The sequence below is a fragment of the Hevea brasiliensis genome, chromosome 14, assembly GCF_030052815.1.
Source record: "Hevea brasiliensis isolate MT/VB/25A 57/8 chromosome 14, ASM3005281v1, whole genome shotgun sequence".
Classification (NCBI taxonomy): Eukaryota; Viridiplantae; Streptophyta; class Magnoliopsida; order Malpighiales; family Euphorbiaceae; genus Hevea; species Hevea brasiliensis.
Window position 1 is genome coordinate 49,435,957 of NC_079506.1, and position 14,044 is coordinate 49,450,000.

Consider the following 14,044-nt stretch of genomic DNA (forward strand, 5'->3'; position numbering starts at 1 on the left):
GATCTTGGAACTTGAGGTTTTTTTTTTTTTTCTAATTGCCCTTTTTCTTATTGGACTTTGTAGCAGAAAAATATGCAATCAAAGCTACCTCTTTTCCTTTATTGTCCGGTATATTCTTTTGGGCAATAACCAGCATGTTGAGTAAACTAGCCAAGATGCATTCCTGTTTAGTCATATGGAAATTTGTCACAAAATTCCCAAAAGACTTAGGAAGGGACTGAAGGATCAAATCCGTCTGTAGTTGGAAATCCATGTTAAAGTCAAGATGTTCCAACTGCTCAATCAGCCGAATCATCTTATGGACATGATACCCAACATTCTGTCCCTCAGACATCCTCATGCGGAACAGCTGCCTAGATATCTCATACCTAGCATTCCTACTGTGCTCACCATACAACTCTTGTAGGTGAAGGATGATCTCACTCACACTCTGCATGTTCTCATGCTGCTTCTGTAACTCATTACTCATGCAAGCAAGCATGTAACACTTAGCTCTCATATCATGCTCCTTCCACTTGTCCAAAGTTTCATGTTCCTCTTGAGTGGCCTTTGGAGGTAAGGGACCAGGAATATTTGAATCTAGAATATATCCTATATGTTCAAGGTTCAGGACAAGTTTAAAATTTCTTAGCCAATAAGAGAGATTAGGTCCTATCAACCTATTGCGATTAAGTATGCTTGCAAGGATATTAGATGGTGGTGGTTGTTCTGTGCTCATTATTATCAGAAAATTAACTGCAGAAAATAACCAGATTAATTAGTAAATGTATCAAGTAATTAACCAAATGATTATGGTCTTTTAATCAAATTGCTCCTCCCACTAACTTAGCGAATCCTACACTACCAAAGTAGAAAACGGAAATCCTAGTTGGATGGATTTCCAGTGGGTGATTGAATTCTTATAATTCTATTGATCATCCTCAGGTACATCTGTTATTGGAATTACAGTAAACTATAAGCGAGCGACTCCTTGCCCATCACATCTCATGTGAGGTTCAATCCTTTACCTAGCCCCTAATGCTCAAAATCTCAGGTACATCTATTATTGACTTATCTTGCATTAGTTAAGTTGATCCCATTGAGCCAGTAATTATGCAAATAATTTTAATGTCCTCAGGTACATCCAATATTGGCCACCAAACCATTTACATATTTACAACTTAAGAAAATCTCTTAAATTAATTGCATCTTATGCAAGTATTTAAAATTTCTTAAAATAATTGCCTCAATGGAGGGCTCATGTTATAATTACTTTAGTTATAGCATTTCCAAACTAATCATTTGTTTGGAAGATTTTATGGTCATCCTAATTACTATTAAGGTCTCACTTTGCACATTATCCATTTAGCATGCATATATCATATAATTGCATATATTCCCATACATCTTATGCATTCATGGATAAGCAGTAAATATGGTATGATCATGGACTTTCTAAGGGATTCAATTCTGAGCCATCAAGAATTGAATTAGGGCATTCCTAGGGGCATTTCATTCATTCATTTTACAAGAGTTGCTGAAGGAGTACATAATCAACACTTGATCTTGAATTCCTCTCACTGGTCCCACCAATGATCTTGACCTCCTTGAACTTCTTGCAATCCAATTACATAGTAATCCTTGGCATACCAAGGCGAATTTACAAGAACTTAAATAAATGAAATTACAACCCAAAAATTATTACAAACTTAATAATACATGCCCAAAAAAATTAAAATAAATAAATTAATTTATAATCCCAAAGAAACATAAAAGAAATAAATCCAATCACATTGGTCTTTTATAGTCTATGATCATCCATCATGCATATCACTATTTAACAATTAAATAAAACATACATACTTAAATTAAATTGAATATCTCATATTTAACTTAAAAATCCAGATTTGAATATGATTCAAATAAATTTAAAAATTCATATTTGTATCTCATTCAGACAAATTTAAAAAATTCAGATTTGAATCACATTCAAACAATCTTAAAAATTCAGATTTGAATCACATTCAAACATTTCTTAAAAAATCAGATTTGAATCACATTCAAACATTTTTTTTTTTAAACCAGATCTGAATATTATTCAATCAACTTTAAAAATTTAGATTTGATTATGATTCAAACAACTTTAAAAATTCAGATTTGAATCAAATTCAAACAACTTTTAAAATTTAGATTTGAATCACATTCAAATAATTTTTAAAATTCTAATTTGAATCAAAATTTAATTGTGTGCTTAAAATTCTAATTAAACAATTTAATTAGACATAGGATGATTTTTTTAGATCATACAACAATTGCAAAATCAAGGATCAAACCATGCACACCATGGGATACCCAAAGAGTGTGCACCAAAGATGGAAGATCAAGCATGCCGCCATACCTCTTGATCCAACCAGCAATGGATCAATCATCTCATGATCAAAACACATAAATAAATCATATAATCAACAATCTAAATGGCAAATATAGTGGCTCTGATGCCAATTGAAGGAACAGAAGCGTGAAAAACACAAGTGTATACCATTGAATTCAAAAAATTTTCATCTAGGGTCACATGCATCATGCAAGATTTATTTTTATCTATTTGATTTCAATGATAAAAAATATATTAAAACTATTTTAATATGTTTTTGGATCTATATTTATCATTTAAGATTTTAAAATTAATCAAATTAATTTTAGAACCCTAGATTAAATCAAGAATAAACACACTCTGCAGTGTATTTGCGCCTTTGAGATTCATCTTCAGGACACCAAATGTTGTCCCTCTAGCTTGTCCACACCAAGAACACCTATGGCAACCCTTAAACAGCTTCTAAAATATTTATATATATCGCATTTCAAATTGTTATTATGCACCACTGAGTAAATTTTACTCAGCGATAGCTTTTCATTGCTGTCGCAGGTAGATAGACTGACAGGACAGCAGACTAGGCTGCTAGTACTACATTGAGAGATCATCGGGTATATTGAGTATACCACATTTTGCATTTTGTACTGTAATGTATGTTCATTGTATGTATATATTGTTCTTGGTTTTGAGCAGTTGTAAATTAAAATTGTACATTGAAGTTGTAAAGTAAATTATGAGTTATTTTGGCTTGTAAAATTTATACTGTATTTCTTTTATCTCAGTCTTTGAAAAATTATTGTGGATTTGAGTTGAAAAACATATTGTGTTGAATTACGTTGGAGTTTGAGATTGAGAAAAATATTGAAGTGCTTTTTACAGGTTTTTGAAGAACTGTTTTGTCCAAAATACAGACGGCATTCTGTCAAAATTTTTACAGAAATTATTAATAGTCCAAGTGTGTTAGCTGTTTTACTTCAGTTCAAAAAGGTTTTTAACACCTGTAAATAGTGCTCACCACTATAAAAAAAAGTAAAAAAAGTTTTAAAATCCCTTGTAGTGTATTTAATGGGTTATCAGTAGACGAAGTTGATAATTCATTAGGTATACTACGGGATCATGTTATGCCTTACAGAGGGGTAGGGTGTAACAAAAAGGGGTTTATATGGCTATTTGGCCAAGCAAGGAAAATGCCTAATGGTCCATGCTTGGCTGGTTATTACACAACACCTTTCCTTGAATGTTTTAATGACTTAACTATAAAGGAAGCCCTCCAAAGTCAGATTTCTTCCCCCAAAGTCCGCCATTGTCTTGTAACCAGATTTGGAATATTAGCTTTTACTAAAATACAAAAAGGTTGGATAATGACATTTCCCACTCATCACTTGTGCAATAGATAATGACTTTAACCAAGGTGGTAGATGAGTATGCCAACACATCATCCACATATGCTGCCACCTAATCCAAGCTGTCACGTCACCATCCACATGGCATGCCACGTTGCATGCTAAGTCAGCAAACCTCCAAATAGCTTCCTCTCAATTCGGTCAAGCTAGGATCACCTTGAATATTTATTTGCAATATTGTAAAGCACTCCAATTGACTCTCCATAGTGTTAGCCGAATGTGTTAGGGCTTCTTGCTCTATGATTAGTGTTTACAAAGCTTTGGCTCTTGACCTTGTTATGGCTCCTTTGAATTGTGGTGCTTCAAGGTCCACCATAATGTCCTCATCAGGTTGGGTCTTAACAAGGAGGAGATAAGGAAAAAGAGGGAAATGGAAAAGGAGAGAGATAATTTTTCCAATTTTAGGGCTTCAAGTGTACTTTTTGAATAGAAGAACCGACTCATTAAGATTTTATTAATTAAGTCAAATCATATACCCTTATTTGGAATCTACAATTTTATAAAAATTTAATTAAATTGATTTATTTTTTCATCAATTTTATTTTTGAAAAAAAGTCAATTCTTATATTTAGAATAAAAGAACTAACTTATATTAAACTTTAAAAAAAATATTTTTAAAAAATAGAAATCAAATAGATTGAATAAGAATTGAATTAAACTTTTTTTTATCAATTAATTTATTTGAAACAAATTTTATAAAAAAAAAAATTTAAAAGGTTCCTCCATAATGGAGGCACCTTTCTTCCCAAAATTATTTTAAATCAAAATTCTTTTGTTCCCAAATTTCTTCTACACTAAATTCATTTCTTTTTTATTTAGATTCATTCTTTTGTTCTAGAGACAATAAATCTGCAGGCAAAATAATTTTTGCAGACAAAGAACAAATTAGAGAGTGTAAGTTCCCTTTATATTCTAAAACCCACAATCATTACAACTCACAGACCCGTCAATCTTCCTATCTCTCTCAAATCATTACCACCTCCTAAATTTGCTCCAGCCTTGATTTTAATTTCCATCAGTCTCCTTTTACATTGGCACACACTCGTCCTCCAATCAATATCAATAACTTAATGCTATGTTTGAATATCAAAATTTAAAAAAAAAAAAATTAATTTTAATATAAATTATTAATAAATTATGAATTTTAAATAAGATCCTCCAGACACAAGGTAAGGGTTATCAAGTTCACCTAGCCACTGATGAGTGCTAATGATAGTTTACAAATCTCTTCTTCTTCAAAGCAAATATTAGCCGTCAATTATCAAAGATGATGATTTATTGGATACTTTAGATTGAATTTTAGGGAATTGAATTTGATTTTGGAAGCAAAAGAAAAAAAAAAGGGTTTTGTAGATCTTAATTTATTTGATTTTGATTTTTAATTACATTTTTAAAATTTTTAATAATTTTGTTATTGAAAAATAATATTTTAATTATTAAAAAAGAAATTAATATTTTTTTGAACAAAAATTGAATTATATTCATCTAAATCCAAAATGCATGTATTAATTTAGCTACAAAAATGAACCAGATTAAATAAAAATTTTTCTGAGTCTATAGGAAAAAAAATTCTAGAGTTACAATATTTTTAATAAAAGGATAATAAATTGATCTTCCATTTACAGAAATACACGTCTCTTCACTGCATAGCAACTCCCTATTTAATTAGTATCAATAGCGCCTTGAGAATGCCTATATTTCTAGCCATCTCAAGTTACAATACAAACATGAAATGAAATAAAATATAATAAAATAAAAAATCTTTAAGGAGAAGAAAATGCTGATGAGTTATTTAAATAAAGGAAAATATGCTAGAAGTCCAAAATAAAAGCCCCATTCCCACTTGGAAAGGCAATGCCAAGGAAACCTACTTATTGATCAAACCTTTTCATGTCGTGAAAAAAAAGTCAAAAAAGAAGTTGGGTTCGATTCCATCAATTTTGATCCTTCTGGTTATTATGCATTTTTGTTAATCAATAATTTTTAATGGATAAAATTTTAACAACTGTCCATGAACTTATATGATTGTAACAGTATAGTCCTTTAACTTTAAAATGTAACATAAAATCCCTTCAACTTTCATATTTTATACAGTAAAATTTCTCTGACTTTCAATTACTAATTTTTTAGTTAGATGCTGATATAAACAGATCCAGCATGGCGATTAGTCAATATTTTTCTTTACTTTTTTATGCAAAGTATAAAATTATTCTCTCTATACATGAAAAATTATTTGCTCTATAGAGAGTAGAAGGATTTAATTTACACATGACTTGAGAGAGTAAAGAAAAATGATGATTAAGCGTTACACTGGAACTGTCTAGGTCAATGTATAACTGAAAAACTGGTGATTGGAGATTAGAATGATTTTATTGTGTAAAATTTGAAAATTGAGGGGTTTTATATTAAATTTTTAATAGTTTAATGTTAGCCATGGTCTCTCCCAAGACAATTCCAGAGTAAATTGCTCTCCTTGCGACAACTGTCGCCATTTGGGAACTGTTCCTCTTGTTTTTTTCTCTTTGTGCTCTTAGGAATCAGGACTCTCTCCCTCCCTCCAAAATCAACCACTCCTCTCTCTCTCTCTCTGTATATATATATAACTAGAACTTGATGCTTCCCAGTTCCAACCTGCAGACTCTCACTCATTAACCAACAATGATCGAATCAAACCCACCTCTCTTGCTCTCTTATGGAGCCCTTTCTGCTCAAATTCCTGCTGCAGTGGAATGCAATGATCCCCAGGGGGGAGTAATCATGGAGGAATGCCAACTCCCACTGATAGATTTGAATGGCCTCAACAGTGGCAATGAAATGGAGAGGGTAGCTTGCGCTATGGCTATTTGCAGAGCTTCATCAGAGTGGGGATTCTTTCAGGTAGTGAACCATGGTATAAGCCCTGAGTTACTCAGGAATATAAGAAGAGAGCAAGTGAAATTGTTTCAAACACCTTTTCCTAAGAAGGCTACTTGTGGACTTCTGAACAATTCATATAGATGGGGATCAGCAAAGGCTACCTGTCCCAAGCAGTTCTCCTGGTCTGAGGCTTTCCACATTCCTCTCACCAAAATTTCAGAGGAAGCTTGCTATGGAGAATTTACCTCTTTAAGGTACCTGCTTTTATCTACCAATGCAATTTCCTTCACACTTGGGCTGCTTACATTCACATAATTTTCTATTGAACTAACAAGAATCAGAAATCACGTCAATTTGTTCATTCCAGGCTTTAAAATTGCATTTAAAGTAAATTTAATATAATTCCATGAACTGGTAATAACACGTTACTAAATCAACAGGGAAGTGATGATGGAAGTTGCAGGGGCAATGTCAAAACTAGCCAAGTTGCTTGCAGGCGTCCTGGCAGAAAACTTGGGTCATCCAATGGAAGTTTTTGAAGACGTGTGTCATGAAAGCAATTGCTTTCTTCGGTTGAATCGGTACCCACCCTGCCCAATATCTCAGGAGATCTTTGGCCTAGTGCCCCACACTGACAGTGATTTTCTTACAATCCTTCATCAAGATGAAGTTGGTGGACTTCAACTCATGAAGGATTCCAAATGGGTGGCTGTAAAACCTAATCAAGAAGCTCTTATAGTCAACATTGGAGATATTTTTCAGGTACAAATTTAACTTGCATTTCAATCTTATGTCAGTGCATGCATATATAATATTTCTTAGAAAAAAAAAATGCTACAAATTGTCTGCTTCGCAGGTCAACATGAAGACCATTAACAATAACATTGAATGAAGATGATGATTGTGATGGCTAAAATGCATAACATTTTCGCATTTTATCTTTGTCCAACATGGTCCCAGACTGAGATATTTAAAATTAGGAATGGAGCCTACTTTGTTTTGAGAGGGAGGGAAAATTAAACTACCCTACCTAATATTCTCTTGTTGAGATTATATGCTAGCGTACATTAGGGTTGTACAGTTTTTATTTTGCTTCTAGGTCTACAAAGTAACTAGAATCGAAATTTCAATATGGTTTAAATTTAATTCTTCAGCATTGCTTCAATTTTGATTCGCCTTGGTTCTGATTTGAGTTTCGATTTTTAAAATAATTTTATACAATCATTTTCATAAATAAAAAAAAAAACTTAAATTTCCATTTAAACTTTAAAATTTCTGGATCAATATGAATCCAACTTAATTTTTTTTAGTGAAAAATTAGAATAAAATAAAATAAAATAAAATAAGTTCGAATTGGTACGAGTCCATTTGATACAATTGCTTAGTTTAGAATCTCAAGAACCATGCACACCCCTGCTACAAGCGAGAGCGCACACACACACACGGCAAGCAAGCTTTTGATTTGTAACTGATTTGATGTGGATGACAGGCATGGAGCAATGATGTTTACAAGAGTGTGGAGCACAAGGTGATGGCCAACAGAAAGATGGAGAGATACTCAGTGGCCTACTTTCTATGCCCTTCTTACGACTCCTTGATAGGGAGTTGCACAGAGCCTTCCATGTACAGAAATTTCACATTCGGAGAGTACAGGAGACAAGTTCAAGAGGATGTCAAGAAAACTGGCCATAAAATAGGCCTTCCAAGATTTCTACTTCAAAATACACATGAAATCAGTAACTAATCTCAGAAAGGTTGGGCATCTCTGCTAAGCAGAGATAATACTAATGGTTCCACCACATAATTAATTCATTACAGCTGAATGTGAAAAACTAAAGAAAGAAATTACATCCAAGGCATAAGGTTTCATCATGCATAATTCAGCTCTGCAGGGGGGAAACACAAGAGAATACTCGGTATTTACACAAGTTCAAATTAATTCACCATTGATTCAAAGCAAAATGGGAGAAATTTAGGTTCCCTACTGGAAATCATACAAGAGGAATATGTATACATTGGTTCAATAAGCCAAGGAAAAAAGACCACCACTAGGTTTAATAAATATATACCATGCGTGATTACTTCTTGCATTTAGTTCTTGTATTACACTGGTAGTAGACGTAAAACCATCCATTCTGGTTCTATATTTTTTTGAATAAAATAATTGGCTAATTCCACGCATCTTAACTAAAAAGTATGAAGGTTTTGTTGTATGGTCGTGTTCCATATGAAGTATATAAATATATATTGGCACCTTTTATGCACAATGAGAATAAAATAACAATTAAAGAAAATATTTAAATAGTTTGGATGCTCATAGCCTTCTACTTTGAGAGAGAGAGAAGGGGCTTGGCCAATAAAATAATGTGATTAGCCTAAATAAACTACAGGCTTGAAGAATTGTGTTCACTAACAGACCCAATAATGTCTTTGGTTGCTGATATCACATGCAGTTTTAAGGCATCAGGCGTACCAAATTAAGAAAATGAAAAGAAACATGTTCTGCTTCAAGAACAACCACTATTTGAGAATAAACAATTAAATAATAATAATAATAATAATAATAATAATAATAATAATAACAACAACAATAAAAGAAATTAAAAGTGATTGGAGAACTCTAGCCCACAAGAGCTTCACCGCAGACATGGACAACTTATTGTCTAAACCAAAAGATACTTTCTGTTGTCCAGTACTTGTCTTGAACTCACTCCCAGCTTCATTTCTCACACATTCCTTAACAAGGTTCAAGACCAATCAAACAAGCATATCAGATTATCAGTTGTCTTGATTATTGGATTTCTTTTGTTCCAAATGTAATAGAACTGTTAGGCCAGGCAAGCTCGGCAATCAACACAAGAAACTGCTTCCTCTTACATGACTTTCAAACTGTTTGAATTCTCCCTGCCATTCTATAAATATATACCTTAGTGCAGCCTTGCAGAAGTCCTCCCAAGTTGCAAACGTTAATTACCGATGATGTCTCTCTCAAGTCTCAAGTGTACGATTTTCAGTGATTCAGTCATGCCTTTCCAAACGAATCCCAGGTTGCAACTAGTAACTATTTAAGAAGTCCATAGAGCCTATCATGTCTCAGTTATACAGAATTACCTGGCTGGACAGGCAGGCATTTCAACACTACTTCACTCTCACCTGCTAGCACAGCACAAGAAACCATCAAATTATGCAGCCTTACTCCAGTGAATTTGAAGTAGAACAAGTAATATTGGTAATTCCAAAAGTAGGAGTCAGTAAGTAGCATGGCTTGAAGAAATTGCTGAGGCAGAACTAGGAATGATTTTGAAGATGGTAACAATGGCCAATTCTACAGATTTCTTGCCAAGCACAACAGCCGACTTCTTCATCATGCCTTTTGTTTCCTCCTCAGTGATTTCCATTGTTTATACCATTTACATAAGTTTCGACATGTTGCTTCAAGACCTTTGTGTTAAGAGAGCTCCAAATTCTTTCGAAAAATTTTCAACCTTCAATGAAAGTTCAACATCTGGGGTAGATTAAGATTGATCCTACACATTCATTTGTTGCAGATTAAGATCGATATAATTGACAATTTAAGATTAGGGAATACAAAATTGGGGTTCCATAATTTACAACAATTTGGGATTGAAGCGGATGTTGTTTGAGGGAAAAGTAGGATGTACCATTGACTAAAATCACATGACCATGAAGCTGGAATTTCTAGACATTAACTTAAACTGAGATTTAGGATGGTTTCATTGATTTAATTAATGAATAAAGTAGGAAAACTACTATAAATTAGCTTTTATTTTGACCTGCTGAAAGGATCAATTTTGGGGCCGAATGAGATTACGGTGAAGAAAAGAGAGTATTTCACAGATGTTCCAAGCACTGTGAACAGTAGCCCTGATGATGCAGAAATTAAGAGAAGAAAACACTTGATGTAGAACAAGGAAACAAAAGTCAGAGAGAAAAAAAATTCTCAATATGGACTCAAATTTAATTAATTCTCAATAATAATATCATAGTAAACTCTATCAAAATATGTAGAAGACATAAGTATTTATAGTTTATTAACTAGTCCTGTTAGAACTCTAAACAAGAAATTACTAAGCAATCTCTGATTAGGAATCCCAAACCAATGCTAAATAGGAAAATACTAAACCTAAAAACTCTTTATATATTCTTAAATAATAAAAATATTACTTCCTAATTAAATTTTAATGAAAAATTAAATCAACATAATTCATAAATTGAATATTCATTAACTACATCATTCTCCTCTCATTAGAGAAAACTCAACCTTGAGTTTTGTTGTGGTGAAGAATCAGAAACTGAATTTGAAGAACAAGCAACTTCATCTTCTTTGATGGTAGCAATACGATTGAATGAAGAACTTTATTCTTTCCTCACATCCCCAAGAAGATCGAAAAGATAAAATCAGTCACAACTGCAACTGAATGCTGGTGAATGTAATAGGAAAAGAGAATTAGATAGACTTTTAACTTTCTTCTTGGTATCCAAAATACCATTCTTAATATTGCTGAACATGTCAATGCTTTTTGACTGATCAGTATGATTACCATCATCTTGTGTCTTTAAGGAACAAGAATCTGCCAAGGAATCGCCTTCACCATTCTGTGCAACACCATTGAAACAACCGAGTTAGAAGATTTATTATTTATAGGATCAGCTTGATTAGGAGAACCTGCTGCAGCTGTTATTTCTTTATCAGCAATGACACTCCAACTGATTTGCTTTCTTTAACATAGTTACATCAGTATCATGGGCATCATTTTGTTCAACAGTACCAAATTGGCATATAGAGGCATTATTTCACTATAATCATCTAAGGAAATACACAATGATTGCACAACATGTTGCAAGTAAGGCTTAACCTTGTTAGCACAACTTTGAAGTACTTTTTATCCCAACTCACAAGCAACAGGTAGAACTTCCACATTGCCGCTTTTTACAATAGCTAAAAGAGGAGAAAGCAATTTTGGAGAGACGTCTTAAATTTCTTCTAATGGCTGTCTCCATGAATGAAAAAGATATTCTCTTGGTGATGATCCCTTATATCATTAAAAAAAAAAATGCTAGAACATCTCAATTATCAAAACATCACATTCAAGATCCAACATCATCACACATGACCGAACTTTCGCAACAGATTCAAGAATCTAAATCCTTTTACCATATGATCGACTAAACTCGTCAGCTAGATTTTCAAATAATAAGACAATCACCTGAAATACAACCTTCATCCGATCATCATCCTCAAGAGCATCTGGAGCAGTTATTCTGGTTATTTCACTAATACAAGAGCCAACTACTACTTTAACATCAACATCCAAATGCCTAAAAAAGTGTTGTGCAACCAATGCTTTAATAGATGGGCCAAACGTATTTTGCATTGATTTTATAAGGAACTGCTCTACTTTTGATAAACAATTCTTAACCTAGTAGAGAAAAGGAAGAAGTTCATCAGCCGAAGAAGGAGGGTTAACAAGCTTAGTCCCAGCTTTCCTAAGTTGTTGCTCAAGCTTTTTGTCCGTGGCAAGTTATTGTTGTATTAATCAATATTTCACATAAAATTAAAATAAAAAAAAATCAGTATATAGAAAACAAACAATAGAAAATGGGAAATCAGTTTTGGATTTTAAAGAATAAAAAAAATTAAGAAATTGCAATGTCATCAAACAGGCCATGGAGAAGAAAAACATACTATTAGAGATAGAAAAGTTCATGATTAGCGTGTGAAGCAAAAAGGCCAGCTCTATCAAATATCCAGTCCATTGAAGTGCTTTATTCACTAAAATTATGAACAGAAATATGCCATTTAATGCCCATATTTTGCACATGAAATCCTTTCTGAGCACTCTAAACTCCTAAATTATGTCCATGAATATATTGAAAAAACCAAGATGCTGGAGCAGAAATAAGCACCTAGGGAAGTGTGAATATGATGAAGATGTGATGAGAAAAAAGTGTCAAAACAATATTCGATAGATGAAAAGATTTGCCAAAGAGGATCACCAAAACTTCTAGATTTCTGCTTTTTCTAAAAATTGGGTCTCAATTAAGAATTTTGGAAATCAACTTTCAATCAAGTAACAAGGATACCTTGTCTTTGACACTGTTTTTCTTCATATTCAGGAGAACTATTTCTTCTGCAACATCATTCTAACTTTGCCTTCTCAACTCATAGACCAAATCCACATCCTTCGTAAACGCACTTCTCTTCTCATCCTCTAGAGCAGTTTCTTGAGCAAGGGACCCAAAAACAGATCAAGCATGTCCTGCGCAGCATCCCTGTACGCACGGGCGAATTTACATGCCCCATTGCCCCCTTGAGGCAGATTATTTTTAATATTGTCCACTAAATTTAATAATATTACTATGCATAATTCTTGATTTATTGCTACGGTCCCCTTATTCTGATAAGGTTAGTAAAACAAAAGGGCACCTTATTCATGGCCTTGGGAATGGCCTAGTTGATGGCTTGCATTAGTAGTATTAGAGCTAAAGGGTTTGCGTGAGCCTACAACCTTAGAAGAACTAATGAATGGCATAATGTCTCAAAGATAAGTAAGGAGATTCCACCTAACATGAGTTATCAAACCCCTCCTCCTGCTTCCATACATTACAAACCCTTTCTTATACAGTAGAAAAGGGTAGGAAAAGCCAAATATAAGACAGTAGATAGTGGGACTCTATGGTCCTTTACAGCTTTTTCATGAATGGATAAACATCATTATTACAAACACCATTATTTTTAAGTACAGATACTGACTAAAGTTTAATACAAACAAACTGGTGATGGTCATAAGAAAGCATCCGAGGCTGAGAGAGTCACATGAAATTTTAGCTAGGGCTCAAGGTATAATTATCATAATCTGAGTCATCAGACCCAATGTCTCCATACAAATGCTTGTACCAAGGACTTTATCCTTTTTCAGGATTCAGAGGGTGTAACACCCATGTTTGCATAGCCTGGTATATTTCACTGTTCCGGTGACCGGAGTCAGTCCTGACAATTAAGGGGATTAGAACCACATCTAAGACAACTAGATAACCTATAAACACAAATAATTAGTAATGTCCAATTAGTTAAGTAAAAATAAGAAAAACAGAACATAATAAGTTAAACGAGCCAAGAGTCACAGCGATTGGTGACCTTCTCGGGAACGACTACGAAGTCATTTTAAACTCAAATTTCGAACCGTAAAATGTGACCTGCGGTCCTTAGGACTCTTATAAACACAGTGGAAAAGAGAAAATCACGAAAAAGAACTGTTAAGCCAGTCAAATAATTAGGTCAGGGAGCCGGAAGAAATATAGAATTATTTGCAAATCGTGTTGAACCGGCGAAGGGCAATTTGGTCAATTAACCCCGAGAGCTGACTCCTGACCTAACTGTCAAATAAAATCGGAGAAAAGAAAATTTCGGAAT

At 33.4% G+C, this 14,044-nt stretch overlaps 2 protein-coding genes across 9 annotated transcripts; one reads left to right on the plus strand and one right to left on the minus strand.

Annotated features, from left to right (window-relative positions):
- The first annotated feature begins 6,281 nt into the window (after positions 1–6,281).
- Positions 6,282–8,784, plus strand: LOC110670971 (gibberellin 2-beta-dioxygenase 6-like). The gene is made up of 3 exons (XM_021833303.2): positions 6,282–6,863; positions 7,050–7,371; positions 8,099–8,784. The coding sequence occupies exons 1-3, from the start codon at positions 6,412–6,414 to the stop codon at positions 8,351–8,353; spliced, it is 1,029 nt and encodes a 342-aa protein (XP_021688995.1). The 5' UTR covers positions 6,282–6,411; the 3' UTR covers positions 8,354–8,784.
- Positions 8,785–10,567: 1,783 nt separating this feature from the next.
- On the minus strand, positions 10,568–13,209 carry LOC110670960 (sister chromatid cohesion protein PDS5 homolog C). Of its 8 annotated transcripts, XM_021833285.2 has the most exons (4): positions 12,715–13,209; positions 11,838–12,050; positions 11,172–11,226; positions 10,568–11,051 (listed from the first exon to the last, which is right to left on the minus strand). In XM_021833285.2, the coding sequence occupies exons 1-4, from the start codon at positions 12,739–12,741 to the stop codon at positions 11,029–11,031; spliced, it is 318 nt and encodes a 105-aa protein (XP_021688977.2). In that variant the 5' UTR covers positions 12,742–13,209; the 3' UTR covers positions 10,568–11,028. The 8 variants fall into 8 exon arrangements, 3 of the variants coding, with proteins under 3 accessions (XP_021688977.2, XP_021688976.2, XP_057991345.1); XR_002497991.2 differs by lacking the exon at positions 11,838–12,050; XR_002497990.2 differs by having other exon boundaries at positions 10,568–11,226; positions 11,838–11,878.
- Between the last annotated feature and the right edge of the window lie 835 nt (positions 13,210–14,044).

Bases quoted from the DNA above. Each gene is read 5' to 3' on its own strand.
- LOC110670971 (XM_021833303.2), top strand. From the start codon at position 6,412: ATGATCGAATCAAACCCACCTCTCTTGCTCTCTTATGGAGCCCTTTCT. The intron at 6,864-7,049 runs GTACCTGCTTTT...CTAAATCAACAG, and splicing joins GGAGAATTTACCTCTTTAAG to GGAAGTGATGATGGAAGTTG. The intron at 7,372-8,098 runs GTACAAATTTAA...TGTGGATGACAG, and splicing joins ACATTGGAGATATTTTTCAG to GCATGGAGCAATGATGTTTA.
- LOC110670960 (XM_021833284.2), bottom strand. From the start codon at position 12,741: ATGAAGAAAAACAGTGTCAAAGACAAG. The intron at 12,051-12,714 runs GTATCCTTGTTA...TTTCTCTACTAG, and splicing joins AAAACAGTGTCAAAGACAAG to GTTAAGAATTGTTTATCAAA. The intron at 11,227-11,837 runs GTGATTGTCTTA...GGTGTTGCACAG, and splicing joins GGATGAAGGTTGTATTTCAG to AATGGTGAAGGCGATTCCTT.